This window comes from Carcharhinus amblyrhynchos, chromosome 10, assembly GCF_965287045.1.
Source record: "Carcharhinus amblyrhynchos chromosome 10, sCarAmb.v2.hapA, whole genome shotgun sequence".
In the NCBI taxonomy this organism is placed as follows: Eukaryota; Metazoa; Chordata; class Chondrichthyes; order Carcharhiniformes; family Carcharhinidae; genus Carcharhinus; species Carcharhinus amblyrhynchos.
The window spans coordinates 62,496,899-62,518,233 of record NC_137333.1 but is presented as its reverse complement, the minus strand read 5'-3'; the positions used below and the strand labels follow the sequence as shown (position 1 = coordinate 62,518,233).

Here is a 21,335-nt window from a genome sequence, read left to right as displayed (position 1 = left end):
GTACCATATTTATTAATTATAATCAACAGCAGACAATGTTTTATGGGAATTAACAGGTCCTTTCTGAAGATGCTTTTACATTTGTGTTAGGCTACTAATCCATCCAACATTTGGATAAAATTAAAACGTGCAGGACCAACAAAATACAAATTAAAATCGATCAGGGCAACAACAATAATATCTTGCACTTTTGTACTCTTTCCATTGTAGAGAAATGTTCCTAAGCAATTTTGGCACTGTTTTTCCTGCAGCATTGCTGCTGTTGCTACTTTGGGGCTACATCGATGCTGATCACAGAGTGGATTAGATGGTGGTCTGTCCAGCAGTCGTTGCCTCCAGTCATGGTGCATGTGATATGCACTTGGTCTCTCATTTGGATAATGATGTAGTCAAACAGGTGCCAGTGCTTGGAGTAAGGGTGTTGCAAGGCAGACAAGTATAAGGTGTTGCCTTATACTTGTCTGCCTGATGGATCATGGTGTTGGTTTTGACAAGGTCATGTTCTAGGCATTTTGTCAGGAGCAGGGTACCATTGGTGTTAGCTTTCCCTTTCTGCCGATTACACATTCCCAAAGGTCTGTATCCTCTGTTGTTTAAAGTATATGTTACCTACAAAAAGAAAATATTGTTTTGTCGAGCATTTTGTTTGTCATTTGTTACAGTAAATTTTTCAAATGTGAAATCTTGTCATGTCTTTCTTTCAACTAATAATTGGAAATTTGAATCTCCTTTTAAAAGATCATAAAACCAGGGGCATACAGGCAATGGGATTGCGAATGCACAAGACAGCAGTGTTCAGACAATTAGGGCTGTTAAACAGCCAATTGACAGCAATTTGGAAGTGTATTTTAAATTTTCCCTGGAGTGCATGGGATCCACAGAGCGTTTGTGGCATGCCTGCAATAGCTCAGTGGCAGGTAAGTATTGGGTGGAGTTGGCAGCCAGTTGAGTTAAGCAACATTGTAAGGCAGGCACCTGCTTAGAAACTCCTCTATTGAATATGCATGGGAGTGAACAGCCTCTCAAAACTGACCAATATCCACATTTCACGCTGTTGCTTCAGCATCTGCCACTTTGCTGGTGGCTTCTGCGTACCGACATCTGAAACTGAGCATCACTGAACCCCCCCTCAGTTTTCCGATGTTAAGTGCCCATTGCTGTCACTGCCTCTGTTAGCTATCCTCGTGCATCGATGCTGTGCTCACCCACAGCAGTTTCTAACTGCACATGAAGGCCCTCAAGTGTGCAAGTATCCACATTGGTGGAGGGTATGCTGAATTAATGTCTCCTCACATGGTAGCTTCTCCTCTGAGGTCTCATGATTTTTAAGCAATTGCTGGTCCCATGCTCTCAACTAGGCCTGCTGAGGAGACAAGTGATATTCAGGTGCTGTGCTTCCAATACCTCCTGCTTGCTGAACGTGATCTGGTATCCCTGTGTTCAAGCATGATGTGTACCATAGTTGGTTATCAGAAAGTGCCCACATCCATCATGTTGCTCATTCTCTGTGGACCCCACCTTGCCCTCAGTGACAGATTGCCCTTCTGCAACCTATTCTAGTTTCATTGCTTCCTTGTCTATTGGAGTCAATGCTATGAATTGCACATTACCTCCGCTTCTCCTTACTCCCTGGCATTGTGAGAATACTTCTCCTGTTAGCAATATGCATGGACACACAGTGACACTCTTGTTTCATAGCCCAGCTATGCTCATCAGCCTGTCACTTTCCAATACGTGGAGATGCCGACGTTGGACTGGGATAAACAGTAAGAAGTCTCATAACACCAGGTTAGAGTCCAACAGATTTATTTGGTAGCAAAAGCCACTAGCTTTCTGAGCGATGCTCCTTCGTCAGGTAAGTGTTATAAGACTTCTTAATTTCCATTACAGCATTGCACCAATGGAAGCTTGCTGCAAGTGGCCATTCAGTGTTGTCAATGCAGTGATTTATTCTGGCCTCTGGTCTGAGTCAATTCTGTATCTAACTGTGGGTGCTGGCCTCTGGCCAATGCATAGGTCAACCAGGTATTATAGGTGTTTATAATTATGAATACCACTCACCTTGCCAGACCATATATAGTCACTTAGATGTTTCCAGTACTCCATCAATGTTCCCGCAAGCGTCCCATAGCTGCTGACCTTTTTGGTAATTCTTTATGAAACTTACCAGCCTCTTCCTCCCTTTCACCTCTTTATATTATTGCCATCTGCAGGAGCACTTCAAGGGAGACACCACTGAACCTTAGTCCAACCTTTCCTCTGACGCTAGTGTTTCCTTCTGAACCTCCCTTGTTCAGATTCCTTTGCAATGCCCTGTGTGCCATCTGGATAAAGGTTGTGCTGACTAAAATAGCACCTTTCTTTGACAATATAGGACCATTTCCTGCTCACCACCTGATATTAACTGGCTCTCCCACCTGACAAATGTTACTTGACTGTGGATGAGGATGTCCTGGTGCACACGCACCCAGGTGGCTACAGGATCTGAATTTAACCTTGGTTGGGACTGCCTCTCATTTGGGGAAATTCTGTCCAATGGCTTTTAAGTTTGAAAACCAGTACTTGATACAATGTGACCTTTTTAAATATAATTTCTAAAAAATATAATTTAAACTTCTAACCTGAAAGTATTTTCATTCAATTAATCTGTAGGTGGCGTCTGATCACAAACATCCTAATGCAAGTCTGTGATTATTATTTAGGCAAGACTCATGATGCTGTCATTATAAGGCAGCCAACAATGCCAGTGTGCCATGAAGACTCATAGATGGTCACTCAAAGACAAACCCAACCCACTCCCATCACATTGCAAAACTCCTGAACAACAGTGAAATGTAGCTACATCAAAGCACATGCCTCAACTAGAAATTGTAGAGATTATATTATTGCTGAAGGAAAAGTGTCTGCTGTTTAGAACAGCAGTGGACCCCTCTTTCAGTCTGCAAAGGTGGCTCAGATAAACACTATTTGCTGCATGTCACTCAGCTTTGCAGCACAAAGAGGTATCAGTACGAGACAGGATGAGCTGGCCAATGGTATAGTAATAGCACAGGAAGATTACAGCTTGGAAGATTAGTATGCAGATGATCCTCACTTTCTATAATTTCTAGACGGTTTTACAAATATTGTAAATAAACAAAATAATATAATGTGCATTCAAACAATAATCTGTACTTTTCTGTCTACTCTAGTATCTTACAGTCACTATCTTATTACCAGGTCTAACCTTAATATGGCACTTAATAGAGTCAAAATTCACTGAAGATAAATAAAATGTTCAAAAGTCATCAGCTGAAATTTATATAGCTAGGTTGCCATTGTGTTTTGTTGGAGGGCATTGGTGAGGCTGCAGCTGGAGTACTGTGTGCAGTTTTGGTCGCCGCACTTACGCAAGGATATTTTGGCCTTGGAGGGAGTGCAGAGGAGGTTTACTAGGCTGATACCGGAGTTGAGGGGGTTGAGCTATGAGGAGAGGCTGAATAAACTAGGCTTGTACTCGTTAGAGTTTAGAAGATTGAGGGGAGATCTCATTGAGACATATAAGATGATGAATGGGATGGATAGGATAGAGGTGGAGAGACTCTTCCCACTCAGAAAGGACAGTAGGACTAGGGGGCACAGCCTCAAGATAAAGGGGGGGCGGTTTGGAACCAAGTTGAGGAGGAACTTCTTCACTCAAAGGGTGGTGAATCTCTGGAATTCTCTGCCCGTTGAGGTGGTGGAGGCTGCCTCGCTAAATATTTTTAAGACGCGGGTTGATGGGTTTTTGATAAGCGAGGGGATTAAGGGTTACGGGGAGAGGGCGGGAATGTGGAACTGAGCCATGACAGATCAGCCATGATCTTATTGAATGGCAGGGCAGGCTCGAAGGGCTAGATGGCCTACTCCTGCTCCTATTTCTTATGTTCTTATGTTCTTATATGTGATTGCCCTGAGAGAAAGCATTCATTGTCTCAGCTCCTGGATATGTCTACATCATCTGTTTCCACGAAGTGTGTGAATCCTACTATCAGACCTCTCTCAAAACAATCTCAAATTGGTCAAGTCAGTCTTTTGTGGGTGTGAACCCAAGGTCTCCGAGCAGTGAGTCACACCATTTGTTTATTCTTGCTGTTGACTGCAAAGTATTCACAATCTTGTCAAGTAGCCACATGACACATTGTTCAAATCCTTCACACATTGAGATGAATTTTCCCACCTTTAGATTTTTCTGTAACATTTTCAGGTTGCAAACCTAAACATCACAGCAGCAAAACTGCCTGTAGAAGCTCTCAGGATGACTGACCGATTCAGGGCAGCAGGTGTTTTGAGGAGGTGGGAGGGTAGTTCAGCATACACAGTTGCTACAGCAACCTTCACTACATCTGCAGTGAGAGTAGTGAATTGAGTGAGGGTCGAAATGGCTGGAGGAAACAGCAGCTACCAGAACTGTCTGAACTATCAAGGAGATAGTCACAAAATTAATTGCAAGTCTTTGCTTGCCGATGGCCTCAGGCTTACTGATTTGCTCTGTTAATGTGCAGATTGCAGATTATTTTTATGGTGCTCCAATCTTGTGCTGTGCAGTCATCTCCTTTGAGTTGACAAGCTGCAGACTCAATTGGGGTCCTGTGCACCACTGGTAAAATTCCACTGCCCTTGCAAAATATCTCCTAATTGCATCATTAGTAACCTCAGTAAGTTGCTGTTGATGAACAGAAGCTACCCCAGGGAAAACAAAAGGAGGTGGGGGCAACTTGGCACATCTATCCAAACTCTGTTCTCATGTTCCTGCAAAGCACTAACACACCTTGGAGGCTGTTTGGCATGGCACCAAAGTATGTCATAATGAGTTTATTCTCGCCGTTGTACTGTTATAGAATCATAGAATCCTACAGTGCAGAAAGAGGCCATTCAGCCCCTCGAGTCTGCACCGGCCCCATCCCCATAACCCCGTGCCTTTACCCTACCTAGTCCCCCTGATATTAAGGGGCAATTTAACTTGGTCAATCCACCTAATCTGCACATCTTTGTTGGGAACATTAGCTGGGATTCTGGATTAATAGCCTCGTGATAACACCAGGCCATCGCCTCCCTGTGCCCTGTAATCAGTGTTTCAGCTGATGCATCCACCTTAAACTCACTCTTTAAATGGCATAGTGTGCGGGGACCTGTGACAGTGCTTGCAGCAGCTGGCTTTTGTGTCTTGCACCATGCTCTGAAGTGCCCCAGCTGATTCACTCTCATTTTTGGAAAATTCAGGAAGTAAAAAAATAGTTTTGGGATATAATCAATGTAAATAGCAATATAATGTGCATTGTGTTATTATTGTGCAGTGTTTGCCTCCTTATTACCATGTGAAAGAGTAAAGGTCACAATTTTATGTTGCTCATTCATGGGATGCATGTGTCACTGGTGAGGATGGCATTTATTGTCCTTGTAAAAGATTCTGGAAATGCTGCGGTTTTGTTGGAGAGACATAGTCTCCTTCCAAACATAGCTTCCTCCATTCCTTCATCAATTTAATGTTTAATCTGTTTGTGGGCTTCTCCTGAAATTGGGTCACTTGTAGTGATCCATTACCTCCACACAGTAACACTGTTGCCTCACAGTGCCAGGGATCTGGGTTCGATTCCTGGCTTGGGTAACTATGTGGAGTTTGCACATTCTCTCCGTGTCTGCGTGGGTTTCCTCTGAGTGCTCCAATTTCCCCCCTCATTCTGAAAGACCTGCTGGTTAGGTGTATTGACCCGAACAGGCGCTGGAATGTGGTGACTAGAGGAATTTTACAGTAACTTCATTGCAGTGTTAATATAAGCCTTACCTGTGACTATTAAGTAAATTTCATCTTGAGTGACTGTAAAATTCAAGTTAATGGTGAGCAGCCTGTTCCAAAAAGTGCACTCAGTCTCCCGGATGTTGGAAATTGACAGTTACCCAGATAAACATTCCTGTGGGAACTACATATCCCATCCAGTGTGAATGAAACCAAAGCAGCATGCATGTAGGGTCTAGTGGGAATGTAGGTTTTGGAGCACACTTTTTCACTTTTGTGTGAAACAGTACAATGTTCTTGTGTGCACCTTAAAATATTGCACTTTTCTCCTTTCTATACAATTGCAGAAAATTCAAACTTGTCCAGATACTTTGTTCAGCACATTGAGGTACTGCAATACACAATTTTTTTCATCCCTGGATGTTAATTAAAGTATATCTACTCACATATTTTGACACTGAGTTAACTTTATCCAGATTTCATTAATTTTTAGCAGTCATTGAATCCCTTTCACGACCCATTCAGGCAGCTGGCACCTTTAATTGGAAGGTAGCCTTCCACTCCAAGGAATGTCATTCTCCTTTCCCTGGCCTGCAAGAGTACACCCAATGCATCTAATTAAACAGCTGCAATTTGCAAAATTTGGTGCAAAATTTGGATACATAATACCTGTTTTATTTTTTGGGCAGTAAGGGTGTCCTTCGAGGCCCAAAATCTTAAATGCAGCATATGAGAAAACCTGTTGTGCAAGTTGCACTGAGTATCATACTGATGATGGGGCTACTGTGCATAGTGAGTATCTGCCTAATGTACAGTAGGGCCACAATGCTGACTTGAAGCCTGAATCGACATTTTGAAGCTCTGTGTTCCAGCCACCCCTCTCATTCACAGTTGCATGCTTATGCGATCTGCAGCTTCTAACTCAGAGATTGTGGAATGAAGGAGGGATGGAATGTGAGAAAGAGAATTAAGTGTTATGATATCTCCACCTTCGGTGCTCTCCGACCCACCACTGGCTGCACCCACGACAATAGCCACTCCATTGAGGGTGAGCACCATATCCACCATTGGGATGAGGACATGAATCACACTTGTTCCTCACCAATTAGGTGTTGTTGCCTGTGGTTATCGCATCGGGAAAGGGAAGTGTCTTGGTGAGTATGTGTAATGTGGGTGATATGGATTTTATGGTTGAGTAGTTGACTGGTTTTGCAATCTGTGAGATGTAGTTGAGAGGCTTGCCGAAGTGCTAAATTTGTGAATATGAGGTGAAGCTATGAATGTTCAGTATGAGTCCTGATTGATCAAGGTTGTTGGTAGGTTAGTGGTGGGAGTGTAGTATCTTGAGCTGTAAGTAATGTTAGTGCTGTGAATAGTAGGAATTGGCATTGACCATTCATGTTGAGGCCAATGAACATCTTGCAATGCTGTATTGAGGTCCTCGGAGCTTGATTTCTGGTATTGACTGCCTTACCTATCAATCCCACTGCCTTCTGGGGGATTGACCGAAGAGCGTCCTGGTCCACTGTGGGCAAAACACATCTCGCTGTTCTCTACCTCCCTGACCTGCTGATTGTACAGGATTGTTAAATCTTGAAGTCTGCCCACTTAAATGCTGTGGCATTATTGCAACCACTTCCATGTCAGAATGAGTTCTGTGACGACTTCTTGAACCTATTCTAGCCACAGTGCATGTCCATTTTAAACAATAGCTTTAAGTAGTAGTGCAGGCTAGCTTTGACTAATGGTGGCTGCTCACCATTTTGGGCTGCCTACTTGGGCACATATCCACTCAGAATTGTGGCTAATGCTCGCTGCACCTTGCAGACATGTTAATTAGCAGGCAGCAGGGAGTTGGCATTCTGCCTGAGTCAAAAGCAGCAGGCAAGCGTTAAACCTGCTTGGTGATTCTGATGTCCATTTTTGGGACCTATTGAAGTTAACCTCCATTGTGCTTTGGCTCTGTTACATTCACCTTTCATAGTGACAGCAGCTCACTTTTAGAAGATCTGGGAGCTTATTACACTCTGGGGCAAATTTTGCACCTTGCAGTGAGGCCAGCCCTTAGGAATCACATTACAATTCAGAGCTTACATATAAGCATTGACCCAAGAATTAAATTGCTTTTAACTTAGACAACTAATAATAGTCCATTTGAAATGATCTTTGATGCAATCAAGTTTCCATAGTGAGGTTTTATTCCTCCACTGTTTCAGTGAATGCCTGAATGTTTTTGAGGGACAGATTCTCCATCTGTCTCTTGCCTCCCAAAGGCAGATCCATCCATTTGGGTTTCATTACAGTTGGAGCTTCCATTCCTTCAATTGCACTGGGACCTAGTTTAATTGTGGAAGCTGCTATGAAACCAAGAAAGACTTGCATTTATGAGGCACTTTTCATGGCCACAGACATCTCAAACATTTTACAGCCAATGAAATACTTTTGAAGAACAGTCACTGTTGTAATGTAGGAAGCGTGTTGGTTGATATACATCAATATGTACACAGTAAATTCCTACAAACAACAATGTGATAATGACCAGATATTCTGTTCTTGTGCTATTGACTAATTCTTGCAAATAGTGCCACAGGTTTTTTTTACAGCCACCTGAACAGGCAAATGGAACCTCAGTTTAACATCTTATCCAAAAGACAGGATCTCGTACAGTGCAGCACTCCCTCAGTACTGCACTGGAGTGTCAGTCTTAAATTTGATGTGCAATTCCTGGAATAGGAGTCAAACCCTAATCTTGTGACTTAACGCATGAGCCACAATTGACATATATGCAGGGTGAGTTAAAGCTTCTAGTATCCACCAGCGCACTTGAGCTTTGTTACAGTCCCCAGTGTGACTGATAACTTCAATAAGAAATTTGACTGAAAAGATCACACGTTTTCAGGTTTTAAGACTTTTACTGTAATAAACAAAAAGTAAAATTGACTAAACACTTTGAATGGACAGCTTCTAAACTACAGGAAAGATTCTCCATTTACCTTTCACAATAACTGAAAATCCCTCTATCAAAGTTATATTTTACTCTCTTCCTTAACTGGACACTACATTCTGCAGGGACCAGTCCTATTTTCAACTCCTTTTTCCCTTTTCAGATGGGTAGCACCTATCCACAGTCGGCACAGCTGCCTGGGTTGTTGCTTACAGGTGTGAATGTCTTGCACCTTTTTAAAACCACCTGTCTCATCCCAACAACCAAACTACCTTGGCTTGCTATCAGCAGAATTCTGACCAAGCGTTATGATCCCCATCATTTTACCTAAAGAGAGAGTTGCAAAATACAATAATCTGATAAATCTTGCATTGTGTTACACCTCCCTCTTTAAAGGTGAAAAGTCATCACCAAAGTGACGTTTTAAAAAAAGTCACTAGCCAAAATATAACTGATAATATACTATACATTGTAATAATTAACTTACAACACACAGTATACTCATCAATTTCTTCAAATTGTTGTCAAATCTCAGTATTTAAATAATCTATCCTGGCAGCATCACAATGTTTAATCTATACCAAAACAAATGCATGCAACAATTGGAAGTTCAAACTCAATTTCAGTAGATTTCTGACTGAGAGTTCATGCTGTTACTGTTCACTCACTTTTTGTCATGTGTTGAAGTAAATCTCCGTTTTCCCGTTGAGTAATTTCCAGTGCTTCCCTATCCTTGGTTAAAAAATTGGTTCAGTCTGGGTATCTTTGTAACAAGATGGCCCAGTGGCATAGTGGTTAACACTGCTACCTCACAATACCAGGGACCCAGATTCAATTCCAGCCTTGGGTCACTGTCTGTGTGGAGTCTGCATGTTCTCCTGGTGTCTGCATGGGTTTCCTCCCACAGTCCAAAGATATGCGGGTTAGGTTGATTGGCCATGCTAAACTGACCCTAGTGTAAGGTGGATTAGCAGGGTAAATTTGAGGTTGTGGGAATAAGGCCAGGGATTGTGGTTGATATAGACACGATAGGCCAAATGGCTTCCCTCTGTACTGTGGGGATTCTATGATTCCAAAACCTAATCTTGTCCTTGTAGTTCTGCAGTATCATTAGCTACAGCCAAGTCATTTTGTTTCTAAGAACTGTTTTCCTTTGCTTCTCCATTAGTCTGGAGTGCTGCTGCTGTATGTTGCTTTGACTCCTATGGCTTAGGGTCTGCATGATGTGGGTATGCCGGCGTTGGACTGGCGTAAACACAGTAAAAAGTCTGACAACACCAGGTTTTAGTCCAACCTATTTATTTGATAATATACTCGCAAGCTTTCGGGTTAGCCCCTTCTCCATTCACCTGACGAAGGGGCTAACCCGAAAGCTTGCGAGTATATTATCAAATAAATAGGTTGGACTAAAATCTGGTGTTGTCAGACTTTTTACTGTGTTTAGGGTCTGCAGGCAGGCTTAACTCAGACGATTTGTTTTCAGTTTTTTTAAAAACTCTTTGCTGTCAGGCTGAGATTTCAGTGTCTTTTTAATCTCAGAAGTCCAAATTTGTGAATCTCCCTCTTGAGTCAAACTATTGTTGGCTGCAACAGACTCAGACAGATGTACATTTTTAAAGTTGAGGCTTATGTATTAGTCACAAGTAAGTCTTACACTGCAATGAAGCTACTGTGAAATTCCCCTAATCGCCACAGTCCAGCGCCTGTTCTGGTCAATCCACCTAACCACTATATCTTTCAGACTGTGGGAGGAAACCGGAACACTTGAGGAAACCTATGCAGACATGGGGAGAATGTGCAAACTCCACAAAGACAGTTACCCAAGCCAGGAATCGAACCCAGGTCCTTGACACTGTGAGGCAGCAGTGCTTACCACCGTGCCGTCTGCTTTCCATTGATCTTGCTGATCTGTATCTTTTAACAGATTCAACGGATTTGGTGGAAATGTCCAGAGGTAGCATGTGATTTCCAGGTAGATTGTTTCCCAAGATAAAGTCAATATCTTTCATAGGCAATCTTAACACCACTCTTTAAATAACAGAACCTTTGACTAAAACACAATTTCACTCCACACAATGAAACAGGCAAACAATTTCCATCAATGTTCTGTATCAATACACTTTTATTTAATTAACTATCCAGTGAGAAATTCAGACCTTTTACTGATAGCAGGGATTGAGCCCAGACCCAAATCATGAAGAATAACAACCTTTTTGGTACTTTTCTCTGACAAAAGCAAACTCACCTTAGTCTCAAGCATAAAACTTCCATTATGTTTTATGTTCCAATGTATATCCACTGTTTTTCACAAACTCCATTCACTGGTACAACATAACCTGGAAATACATTAGACACACCTATAGATGCCATCAGCTTAACTTCTAATTTCCAGAATTCTTCTTTTACAGCCTCACCTTGTGGCAAAAGTATCATGTTGGCCACCTGAACCACTTATCTTCCATACTTTTTTCACTACTTTCAGAAGCATATCTGTTCATTTCTACCACACCTCTCATGATGGTTTGTGTCCAGTTCATGATTCCTCCTCTTATCTCTCCAAATGGTGTGTGGGTTTGCAAACAAAGCTTTATGAGATAGTTTTGTAATCATCAGCCAAAACAGCAACTTCTCTTATTTTAGAAACCTTAGTCTCCTTGGTGACATCTTATTCCTTTTTCATTTTTTCTATTATCTGAAGCTTTCAAAATCTTGCTCAATAATCCACACCATCCATCAAACAATGTTTTTCTGAAGTCTGATGTAGTTCATTCCTCAGTTCTCCAAAGTCCTGCGTGCGACCTTCTGGAATTAACTTATATGCTTAATGTACACAGCACTCTTAACCATTTTGAAATTTTACAGACTGTTCATCTAAAATGACCCTGGTTGACTCCATCATGAAAGTGATGGAGTCAACCTCCATCACTTTCTCTACTGAAGAGGGAAATTACTAACCAATTAATAAGGTTTTAGACAGAATCCATAAGGCACTGACAAGACTACCAGTAAAGTGTTTCAAGAATCATTTAACGAAGTTAATAAGCCAATGAGACAAATAGATTACATGTGGATGCAGTATAAGAATAAACAAATAATTATGATTTTAAAACATATACTGATATTTTGAATGTATTTTAAGTGTTATGTGACTCATTGCTCATTTCAGCCAAAAGCAAGTTACCACAAGCTATGATGGGAGAGGGGAATAGGTCAGAACTAAAGGCCTGGGAACCTCCTGTAGTTAGCGAAATTCATATCAGAAAGTTTCTTATGAGGGAATGCATCTTGCAACGTAATAGGTCCATTTATTGTCCAAATTCTGGATAAGGACGTGCCTGGCTGCAGGAACATGTTTTTCCAGGTTGGCAATGATCTGGTGGGAATGTCCACTTTGACCCCAGTAGCAAGCATCCTGGGGAAAGAGGCGACCAGGAAGTGACTTTAGCCGAGGTGGGAGCTAGTGTTTGGATTAAATGGACAAATGAGATATCACTATGTTGGATGATAAAATGCAATTAGCTGAGGTATATGTCAGGAATTATTATTGATGTAAGTTTACTGAATGTACTTGATTTTAAACTAATATGAGGTGGGATTAATCAATAAGGAAACCTGTAATTGATCTGTTTTTGATTGTATACACTAGATTCATTGGAGAAGTTCTGTTGCTCTATCTCAGAGCTACTTAACCCTTTTGGTGACCTCCGAGCAGCTGCTTTTGTGTTTTTGTTTTGAATAAATGTTACATCTTTATACAGAGATATCTGCCTCGTGAGGTGAGTAGTGCGATCCATGCCTTCCTTCTTGCCGGTTCCCCCTTTACCAAGGCCCAAAAATGGCCACATTCGGGACCGTGCATGCATTTAACTTGACTTAATGGACTGCACACCGAACCTTACCTGCACTTCCCACTTTACCATCGCATTTGTCCATCCAGATATGGCACTAAACAGATATACACTACAAAAGTCCGATTTGGGCGCTCCAGTTAGTGAGGAGGTAAGTGTCGAGCATCCAATGGCTCTCTGGTGGTGGGAGGAGTTGGAGGGTGGGGAAGGTAGGTACAACAGCTCTCTACTTGAGATTGGTGGGGCAGGGGAGAGAGGGGTCCACTGCCACTCTGCCTGTGATCAGTAAGGGGGAAGGGGAATCCACTGCCACCCTGCCTGTGAAAAGTGAGGGGGAAGGAGATGAGGAGGCTGCAATCAGTCTGGGTGGGGGTTGGGTGGGAGGGATAAGGGGGTCAGTAATATTGTGGGGGTGGCGTAATGTCTGTGGGTGCCAGGGGAGGCTTTTTCCGGCTGCAAGTGATGTGTTAGGGGAGCCACATTCTATCTTATTTTTTGCGCATGCGCAGTTGGAGGCAGCAATTGAAGCTGCAGGGTTTCGGGCATGTTAAGTCCCACCCACAGGCTTGTACAGTGCAATTCGGAATCGTTACTATTTTCACAGGCAGAGTGCGTACGGGGGCGCCTGCGAATGGGTTGAAAAGTTGGATCTGAAATACTCCGTTTCAAGTCTGCCCAGCACTTTGAATTAAAATGTCATTAATTTCCTTCACTTGGAATTCTAATTCAAGCTTTTTAAAAAAAATTATATTTTTCTTCCCTTTGGAATTCTAATTCACATTGCTTTATTTGTGACTGAATCCTGGCTAACCTAACCCTATTTTGTCTCATTACTTTCACTTCTTCAATGTTCAAATGTTGAGCCAATACCTCAACTTTCTCTGCACCTATTTTTAAAGTTATTTTCAATTTATTTGCTATCAACTTCAAGTTAACTTTTATTAATTGCTGCAAAGATATCTCCTCTCTTTGAGGAATGTTTTAGCACTGGACTATGGTAATCTTTCAATTATTACAGCTACTGTCACAGTGAAATCTTAAATAAAACAGAAAGAACAAAGAACAACCCAGCACGGAAAACAGGCCCTTCGGCCCAACGAGCCTGCGCCGCCATCTTAACAAAGCATTTCCCAACACCTACCTTGCCCCGTGTGTATGCGAATGGTACTCCTATTGTAACCAGATTCAGGGGAGAATGGTGTAGGGTCAATTTGGTGCACCAATCAGCCTAAGAGCACATCTTTGGGGTGTGGGAGGAAACTGGAGCACCCGGAGGAAACCCACGCAACCACAGGGAGAATGCGCAAACTCCCACAGACACAGGCCCAAATCCATGTATCTGCACAGCTAGCAGTGATAGTCACTGAGCTGTTGTGGTGCCCATGTGCTGGTCCAGGTTTAAGCACACACAACGCGAAGTACTAGGCCACTCTCGAAACATCCAAGAGCAGCCCACGCATGACCCACCGTGTGCATGCCCCTCGTTTGACAACAAGGTGGACCGACACACCTGTGGATTAAAAGAGACAAAACATTAACATGTAGTATTACATTTCCAGTATCATCCCGAGGCTCTGACCCTTTTTAAAACCGTCTCCTATAACCCTCCGTCCCTGTTTCATTCATGTGCCTATCTAAGCAAACCTTAAGCAAGTCCAACGTGCCTGCCTCCACCACCTTACTTGGTAGCACGTTCCATACCCCCACGACCCTTTGTGTGAAAAACCTCCCTCTAGTATCCAAATTATACTTCTCCCCCCTCACCCTTAGCTTGTGACCCCTCGTGATATTTGTCTCCAATCTAGGAAAAAGCCTGCCACTGTTTACTCTATCTATATCCTTCATTATTTTATACACCTCTATCAGATCCCCCCTTAATCTCTGTCTTTCTAAGGAGAAAAACCCCAGTTTACCCAATCTTTCCTCATAACCCAGTCCTTCCATACCAGGCACCATCCTGGTAAACCTCCTCTGCACTCTCTCCAGGGTCTCCACGTCCTTCTGGTAGTAAGGTGACCAGAACTGGATGCAGTACTCCAAATGCAGCCTAACCAACGTTCTGTACAACTGAAGCATTAGATGCCAGCTCTTATACTCTATACCCCTTCCTATAAAGGCTAGCATTCCATAAGCTTTCTTCACAACCTTCTCCACCTGGGTTGCCACCTTCAGAGACTTGTGCACTTGCACTCCCAGGTCCCTCTGCATTTCTATACTCTTAATTGGTCTACCTTTTATCATGTAACTCCTCCCTGCATTATTCCTTCCAAAATGCATCACCTCGCATTTGTCAGGATTAAATTCCATCTGCCATCTATCTGCCCAGTATACCAGCCTATCTATATCCTGCTGTGTCACCTGACAATCTTTCTCACTATCCACAAATCCTGCCATCTTGGTGTCATCTGCAAACTTGCTGATCACACCACGTACGCCCTCTTCCAAGTCGTTTATATATATTACGAAAAGAGATCCTAGTACTGAGCCCTGTGGCACACCACTGATGACAGACCTCCAGCTAGAAAAGGACCCTTCCACTACTACTGTCTCCTGTTGCCTAGCCAGTTTTCAATCCATCTAGATCCCTGTCCCTGTATCCCATGTGCCTTAACCTTTTCTACCAGCCTACTGTGAGGGACTTTGTCAAACGCTTTCCTGAAATCCATATAGATGACATCAACGGCTCGCCCATCGCCAACCGTTTTTGTCACCTCCTCAAAAAATTCTACTAGATTCGTAAGGCAAGACCTCCCCTGAACAAAGCCATGTTGCGTATCCCTAATCAGATTGCAACACTCCAAATACTTATACATCCTATCCCTACTGCCCTTTTTAAACAGTGGTACCACATTAGCTACCCTCCAGTCCTCTGGGACCTCACCAGTGTCCAAAGAAGAGACAAAGATTTGCCCAGTAATTTCATCTTTCACCTCCCTTCCCGCTCAGAAAGGACAGTAGGACTAGGGGGCACAGCCTCAAGATAAAGGGGGGGTGGTTTAGAACAGAATTGAGGAAGAACTTCTTCAAAGGGTGGTGAATCTCTGGAATTCTCTGCCCGTTGAAGTGGTGGAGGCTACCTCGCTAAATATTTTTAAGACACGGGTTGATGGGTTTTTGATAAGAGAGGGGATTAAGGGTTATGGGGAGAGGGCGGGAATGTGGAACTGAGCCACGACAGATCAGCCATGATCTTATTGAATGGCGGGGCAGGCTCGAAGGGCTAGATGGCCTACTCCTGCTCCTATTTCTTATGTTCTAAGCAGCCTGGGTTAAATGCCATCAGGCCCCAGAGCTTTATCAGTTTTTATGCTACCTAAAATGCTGGAAATGTTCAGCAAGTCTGACAGCAACAGTAGATTCAAAGTTAACTGTTCAATCTAACTTTGCTTCTGAATCTTTGTTAACTATTGCAAGGCATTTTCACTGTGAAATCTGGTTCATTTGGACTCTGGCAAATCCCAGTGTAGTTGTTATGATTCCTGTGGACACCGACAATTTTTAAAAAGAAATTCAAAGTTGCAGTAAATGCTGAAAGGATCACACATCAAGATTTCAGGTTTTAAAAACTTTTACTGGAACAAACAAACTAAAAGCAGCATTGACTAAACAATATTTCAGTGGGAAACTTGCACAATAAATGCCAAACATCCCCCTGCCATGGTTACACTATACTCTGTCCCTTAAATGGGCACTTCATTTTGCGAAACAGTTTAAAGCAGTTCCTTTATCCTTTTCCAGGCAGATAACATCTTCTCCCCCAATTGACTTGCACTGTGAAGAACAAATTGGAGATCCTTTCCTCCAGCTAAAGCTTGGCAAATAAGAACATAAAAACATAAGAAATAGGAGCAGGAGTAGGCCATCTAGCCCCTCGCGCCTGCCCTGTCATTCAATAAGATCATGGCTGATCTGATAGTGGTTTAGTTCCACTTACCTGCCTGCTCCCCATAACCCTTAATTCCCTTATTGATCAGAAATCTATCTACCTGTGATAGATAATTGAGGTATTTAATGAGGTAGCCTCCACTGCTTCAATGGGCAGAGAATTTCAGAGATTCACTATCCTCTGAGAGAAGAAGTTCCTCCTCAACTCTGTTCTAAACTGACTCCCTCTTATTTTGAGGCTGTGTCTTCTAGTTCTTGTTTCCTTTCTAAGTGGAAAGAATCTCTCTGCCTCTACCCTGTCTAGCCCCTTCGTTAGCTTTACGTGGATTTTTTTTTTAACTGAGTGTGAGCTCCAACCCACATTGTGCATGGTGAAGAAGAGTCTTGCCCTCTCTATCCTTCTGTTTGTTTTCAGGTTTGTGAGGTTAAGCAATATTTTTAGGAAAACATAGAACCTCATCCCACAATGGTTTCTGATGGACACTCTCCTTCTCAAAGCCTATCTCCATGATAATATGAATCACATGTGCCTTGTAGCCAAGTAGCAAAGCTAATCAGCTATTCTCAAGACCCCCAACTTTATTCTACTTAGAAGTAAATAGGCAAATGTTGATATTCTTGACATAAGCCTGTGACTTGGAGCCTATCCGTGTGCAAGTAAACAGATTGGAAATCAACACTGAGAGAATTAATATGTGATAGTATATGCTGATTCGTATCAAATCCACAGGCTCTTTATCTATCTTTGTTAACATCGTGCATTGGCTGTTGGTTATAGAAACTGCTTAATTTTCATTACAAGTAGTTTCAGTGAAAATTAAAATGATGCAGTTTTTGAAATGTATGACTGATCTGTAACAATAGCTTTAAATCCAGGCAGCAAGTTTGATGCTAGTTAAATTGAAACAACACCTTAGAAAATTGTGAAAACAGTCCATTTCACAAAAGAAGGAATTATAAATCACAGGTGCCAACATTTGAAGTGTTAATCCTACTGTGCCATACCCTGCACAATTCCATGGGACAATTTTGAATGAAATATGAAGTCTTGTTTGGTTCACTTCTAATGAGGATCCTTAAAGGTGCAGAGGGTTTTTCTCAATGCGGCTCCATTATCATACATAGTAAAGCACAAATCACAAATATCATTTTCTCATTAACACATCCGTTCAGGGCAGTAATAAACAGGTTTGCAAGATTAACAAATTACTTTTTGGCAGCAACCTATCACAAGAAAAGGTCAATTTCATATAATAAATGGCAAGTGCATGTCACACCAAAAATTATTCTACTTATGGGCAGTTTGACAAGGCATTTGGGACAAAAGTTTTCATTTATACAGCTGACTGATGCTCATTACAAACATAAATTGTGCTGGGCCGGACTCTCCGCCTTGTCCTGCCCGGCAGCTTTGGTAGAATTTTGAATGTTTTTGGTACGAATTCCATGCAGGACTCACGGAATTTCTTAATGCGCCAACAGTAGATGAGAGGATTGAACACGGATTTGAGGTAAGTGAGCCACAAAATCCAGACGCTAACAGTGTAGAAGGACTGGCTGTGATAAAAGTTCTCATTGAAAACAGAGAGTAAACTATACACTGTGTACGGCAACCAGCAAAATGAGAAGCCAATGAAGAGGATTAAAATCGTTGTGAATGCTCGGGTTTTAAAGCTCATATCGACGTTTATTTGATGAGGGCGCTGCAAGCCCACTTGTCCCAGCTTGCTTACTTGGCTCAGGCACAGGGTGTCCGCGTGGTTGTGGATCCGCAAGGCATTTCTTCGCACCGTGTTCAGTATGCAGAGGTAAGAGTATAGCATCACACTGAAAGGAACAAAAAAAATAGTAACCAGCAAGAGCACTGCGTAAACGCGGTCAGCTCCAGTCTCTGCATATCCCAGAACGCACTGAGGTGCCCGAGTTGGCACTTCTACCACAGTCCCGTCAATCGCTGATGGAAACGAAATGCAAAAGGAGACTGCCCATGTAATGACAATCATTATTTTGGCACGGTGAGGATTCAGTCTGTCTTGTCGCTGCACAATGATTAAATAGCGGTCAACACTGATTATCAGAAGTATGGCCACACCTTCCAGGACAAAGAACCAGTACAGCATAGCAGATATCCGACAAAAATAACTTCCAAAGATCCACTCGACGGTTACGATGGTGACCGTAGTAAAAGGCATGCACATCAAAGACAGCATGATGTCAGAAAATGCAAGGGTTGCTAAGAGCAGGTTGATTGCTGAGCGCATCGCAGGTTTCTGATACACAATTAAACACACTATTGCATTACCAAGGAAACCAACTGCAATCATTGACATCATAACTATTGCTAGCAATATCCTTACAAGGATGGGAAGATTTGTCTTGCCTGAATTCACAGTTTCATTCAGAACCTCAGGAACACAGCTGTGAAGGGTGTGATTACACTCCGTCATCATGAGGACTGGACTGTGTCACTAATTCACTCCTTAGCGAAAAAAATGACCATTTCACATCTCTAGATAGACTAGATTCTTAAGTAATGAAAATCCTTTGCAATTGAATATAATGCAATGCAGGGACACCTTGAGATGAATTGTCTTCATTACCATTTTCAGCATCACCATTTCCAAAGAGTGTTTCATTGCCTAGAAGGAATTAACAAAACAAATTAATTATTAAAACATCACCACTTTTCGGTTGATAATCTTCCAAACCCGGTGGGCTGATTTCTCATTCCCGAGGTAAACGTAGGTTCAAAGATGGGACTGTGAGCAATTTCTTGCTACCGATTGGCATGATCCCATGTTCCCACCTCTAGATTCTTTCCATGGAGGCTGCTGTTGGAGGGCTGGCAACCTTACACTGACTAGCAGTGGATAGTCAATTAGGCCCATTACATAGCCAATTGAGGGCATGCCACGTGCCATCTGGATTTTCCAGACTGGCACAGTCCCCTTCCCCCCCATCCAGCTCCCCAATGTGGCTGGATCTTGTAGATCTAATGGTGGCAATCTCCCAGTGGCAGGCCAGAGGTTGCCAGAGCTGCATCCTGTAAAGCAGTGCATTGTGGAATTGCTCTCCTGTGATTGACACAATTGCGGGGGCAGTGTGCAGGCGACACAGTGGTTATTTAACACCAGAGATCCTGATTCAATTCCAGCCTTGGGTGACTGGCTGTATGGAGTTTGCTCCTTCTCCCTGTGTTTATGTAGGTGTCTGCCCTATGCTCCAGTTTCCTCCCACAGTCAAAGATGTGCAGGTTAGTGGATTGGCCATGCTCATTCTCCCTTAGTGCCCCAAGATTTATGGGTGAATATGTGGGGTTATGGGGATAGAGTCTGAGTAAGATGTTCTGTCAGAGAACCGGTACAGATTCAAATGGTTGAATGGCCTCCTCTGCACTATAAGAATTCTATGATTCTGTGGTGAGCAACCCCCTCCCCCTCACTTCCTCTGCAATGATTTTGTATCATCTATATGCTTTCAGAGGGCGCTCCCCCATTTGGAGTACCCTCGTGCTCTCTCACCCATAGCAGCACCTCCCACTTCTCCAGGTGAGGCAGCCAGCCACCCAGAGCCTTGGACATTCCGATTGGCCCTCTCAGCTACTGAGCCTTCTCATCATCCTTAATTTGATGAAGCTACTGGAAGCAGCCTCTTAATTTGCTGCCCCCCCCAAAATTCTCCTCCAAGGTCCCACCATGCCCATTTCTGGATTCCTGATCCAGAATTCAGTTTGGAACTAAAACTCAGTCCTTCCACACCCAAACTGTCCTTATTTTCTTAATTTCTTACAGAACTGGACTGGAGGAAGTGTTCTGTAAACCAAAACCTGCATTTCTATTCTCTGCCAATGCATGGGATGCAGAGTCTAGATTACACAACCTAACATTATGGTAAATCACTCAGTGACAAATTTATGGGATGTTCACTGTTTTTTTGTTAGAAGGCTGGAAATACCATGCCACTATGGGCTCATAAGTTTGGCTTATTGATCAAAATGTACAGAAATCACTAGATTGACAATACACTAATTGTACAATTATAAAAATGTTAACTTGATACCTCTCTCATGGGATCCAGGGTGAGGTAGCCAATTGGATACAAAATTAGCTTGATGAAAGAAGACTGAGGATGGTTATAGAAGGTTGTTTTCAAACTGGAAGCCTGTGACCAGCGGTGTGCCTCAGGATCGTTGCTGGGTCTACAACTATTTGTTATTTATATTAATGATTTGGATGAGAATTTATAGTGCACGGTTAGCAAGTTTGCAGATGACATCAAGATTGATGGCATAGAGGACCGTGAAGAAGGTTATCTTGGATTGCAATAGGATCTTGATCAATTGGGCCAGTGGGTTAATGAATAGCAGATGGAGTTTAATTTAGATAAATGTGAGGTGATGCATTTTGATAGATCGAATCGGGGCAGGTCCTACTCAGTTAATGGCAGAGAGTTATAGATCAAAGAGATTTAGGAGTACAGGTTCATGGCTTCTTGAAAGTGGAGTCACAGGTGGGACACGGTGGTGAAGAAGATATTCAGCATGCTTGGTTTCATTGGCCAGAACGTTGAATATAGGAGTTGGGATGTCTTGTTGAAGTTGTACAAGATATGAGTAAGGCCACACTTGGAATACTGTGTACAGTTCTGGTCACCCTATTATAGAAAGGATATTATTAAACTAGAAAGAGTCCAGAGGAGATTTATTAGGATGCTACTGGGATTTGATGGTTTGAGTTACGAGGACACGCTGGATAGATTGGGACTTTTTTCTCTGGAGCATAGAAGACTGAGGATTGACCTTAGAAGTCTACAAAATAATGAGGGGCACAGATCAGCTAGAAAGTCGATATCTTTTCTCAAAGATAAGAGAGTCTAAAACTAGGGGGCGTAGGATTAAGGCGAG

The 21,335-nt window shown here is 42.6% G+C and overlaps 1 protein-coding gene across 1 annotated transcript; it reads right to left on the bottom strand.

The window, feature by feature from the left end:
• Positions 1-17,671: 17,671 nt before the first annotated feature.
• gpr45 (G protein-coupled receptor 45) lies at positions 17,672-18,882 on the bottom strand. Its single transcript, XM_080197899.1, has one exon. The coding sequence runs from the start codon at positions 18,880-18,882 to the stop codon at positions 17,767-17,769; it is 1,116 nt and encodes a 371-aa protein (XP_080054025.1). The 3' UTR covers positions 17,672-17,766.
• Positions 18,883-21,335: the final 2,453 nt, after the last annotated feature.

Excerpts from the sequence above, each read along its gene's own strand:
- gpr45 (XM_080197899.1), bottom strand. The coding sequence starts at position 18,882 with ATGATGACGGAGTGTAATCACACCCTTCACAGCTGTGTTCCTGAGGTT.